Consider the following 2,573-nt stretch of genomic DNA (forward strand, 5'->3'; position numbering starts at 1 on the left):
GGTGTAGGACGAAATAAGGCATTTTGGTTTGGTTTGGTTTGCTATCTCTTAGTGTTTGGTTGGGATTTTGTTTTGTTTTGCTTTTTTGGGTCTTTTTTCCTTTTGTCCTGATGTTTTTCTTGATACTTCCGTGAGGGTATTGTATTGCTAATGCTGTGAGCTTGGTTAGCAGGTAGTTTGGCATCTTTTATTTATTCTTTTATTGTCTTATTTGCTTTGGGGATCACATGGCCATTCATGTGATACTGCTTTGTTGTAAACGGCAGTTCAGTGATGATGTAGACGAATAGTAAATACCACAAACCTAGAGAAATGTAGGAGAAAAGTACAGTTTTGGTTGGTTTAGTACTCCCATTTGAGAAAAATATCTTAAGATTACATGTTGCTACATGTTCAGTCTGGCATGCTCATAGTGGACAGGCACATAGCGAAGAGAAACAAGCCTATAGAGAAACAAGCACCTAGAGAAACTTGCACATAGAAAAAAGATTGTCGGGTCGCAGTTGTTTTTTTTCCTTATAAATGTATTTTCTTTTTATTTAAAACTCGTACATAATGAAAAGATTCCTGTGTCCTGCCAGTTTCAGTACATGCATGCTAGACTGTAATTGGGTGGTTACTTTGGGGAAGCAGCTGATATCCATATCTTTTTACAAAGCCTTACAGATATGATCGTTTCAATCCAGTTCTCTTCTTTGGAGTTTATCTTACATTTATGTAAATGCAGGTAAAAAAGTATTTGTGTAAATGTTTGTGTTTGAGACAGGGGGGGGGGGAGGAGGATTCAGTGTATTTAGTTTTGATGCATTGTGAAATGCATTATGCATTGTTTTAGTGAACAAGTGTATTAAGACCTTTTTGACCTCTTAGGCACCTAATCTCTCAGATTGTCTGCCAACTTTTGTGTATATTTCTTATTTCCTTTTTAACCATCTTTAAGTTTGAGGGTGATTTTATTTTTTAAATTTTTTTTTCGGGGGGGGGGGGGATGAGAAAGAGCGTCATGTGGCTATGGACCTGTACGATGGAAACTCCCAACTTTGTGTCCGTGTTGTGCTTCCAGGTACACTCGGGCAAGAACGTCTTGATTTGTGGGCCCAATGGCTGTGGGAAGAGTTCCTTGTTCAGAATTCTGGGAGAGGTGAGTTGTGCATGTGTTGAGACTTTTTGTTGCTAGGCATTCACAGGAATTTTTCACATATTCCTTACTCCGTTCTTGACATGATCTGCAACGTTGTCAGCAAACTAAATGTGTCACCCACAATGTCTTCTACTCTGCTAAATGGGTCACCCACAATATCTGCTAAATGGGTCACCCACAATGTCTTCTACTCTGCTAAATGGGTCACCCACAATGTCTTCTACTCTGCTAAATGGGTCACCCACAATATCTGCTAAATGGGTCACCCACAATGTCTTCTACTCTGCTAAATGGATCACCCACAATATCTGCTGAATGGGTCACCCACAATATCTGCTAAATGGGTCACCCACAATGTCTTCTACTCTGCTAAATGGGTCACCAACAATATCTGCTGAATGGGTCACCCACAATATCTGCTAAATGGGTCACCCACAATGTCTTCTACTCTGCTAAATGGGTCACCCACAATATCTGCTAAATGGGTCACACACAATGTCTGCTACTCTGCTAAATGGGTCACCCACAATGTCTTCTACTCTGCTAAATGGGTCACCCACAATGTCTTCTACTCTGCTGAATGGGTCTCCCACAATATCTGCTAAATGGGTCACCCACAATATCTGCTAAATGGGTCACCCACAATGTCTTCTACTCTGCTAAATGGGTCACCCACAATATCTGCTGAATGGGTCACCCACAATATCTGCTGAATGGGTCACCCACAATGTCTGCTGAATGGGTCACCCACAATGTCTGCTGAATGGGTCACCCACAGTATCTGCTGAATGGGTCACCCACAATATCTGCTGAATGGGTCACCCACAATATCTGCTGAATGGTCACCCACAATGTCTGCTGAATGGGTCACCCACAATATCTGCTGAATGGGTCACCCACAATATCTGCTGAATGGGTCACCCATAATGTCTGCTAAATGGGTCACCCACAATATTTGCTAAATGGGTCACCCACAATATCTGCTGAATGGGTCACCCATAATGTCTTCTGCTGTACTGAGGTTGCTCCTGTTCCTGTTTGATGATGAATAGATGGAATGAGAGTCCATGGGCTCAATTGACTTATGGGGGCTGAATGAATATTTCCTTTTTAAGAATTGTAAAACCACTTTTATATTAAAAGTGACGAAATTTTTTTTCTGTTCTTTTGCTCGAATGTCTTTGGACAAACCCTTGTGGTACGTGTGTCTTTGGACAAACACTTCTCCATCATGTGAGAGAACAGATATCAATGCTGTTGTTGTTCTTTTTTTTCTTTTTTTTTAAAATTGTGGCAATATGGATGGGGTGGGTTGTGGTTTTGGTTTTGTTTTTTCTTTTTCACCCCCTGGGGCAGTGCCACTGACTGTAGTGTCTTTAGACCATTCCCAAAGGGGGGACATTTCTCGTTCAAGCAAAGTAGAATTGTAAAT

At 41.1% G+C, this 2,573-nt stretch overlaps 1 protein-coding gene across 1 annotated transcript in view; it reads left to right on the plus strand.

Moving 5' to 3' along the window:
• The window catches only part of LOC101850581 (ATP-binding cassette sub-family D member 3), a gene marked incomplete at its 5' end in the record, with an annotated part of 39,238 nt that overhangs the window by 24,848 nt on the left and 11,817 nt on the right, over nucleotides 1-2,573 (plus strand). The window contains 1 exon segment of the mRNA XM_013085463.1: nucleotides 1,064-1,141. Within this exon segment, the coding sequence (XP_012940917.1) occupies nucleotides 1,064-1,141 (78 nt within the window).

Source organism: Aplysia californica, unplaced genomic scaffold, assembly GCF_000002075.1.
Source record: "Aplysia californica isolate F4 #8 unplaced genomic scaffold, AplCal3.0 scaffold00377, whole genome shotgun sequence".
NCBI lineage: Eukaryota > Metazoa > Mollusca > Gastropoda > Aplysiida > Aplysiidae > Aplysia > Aplysia californica.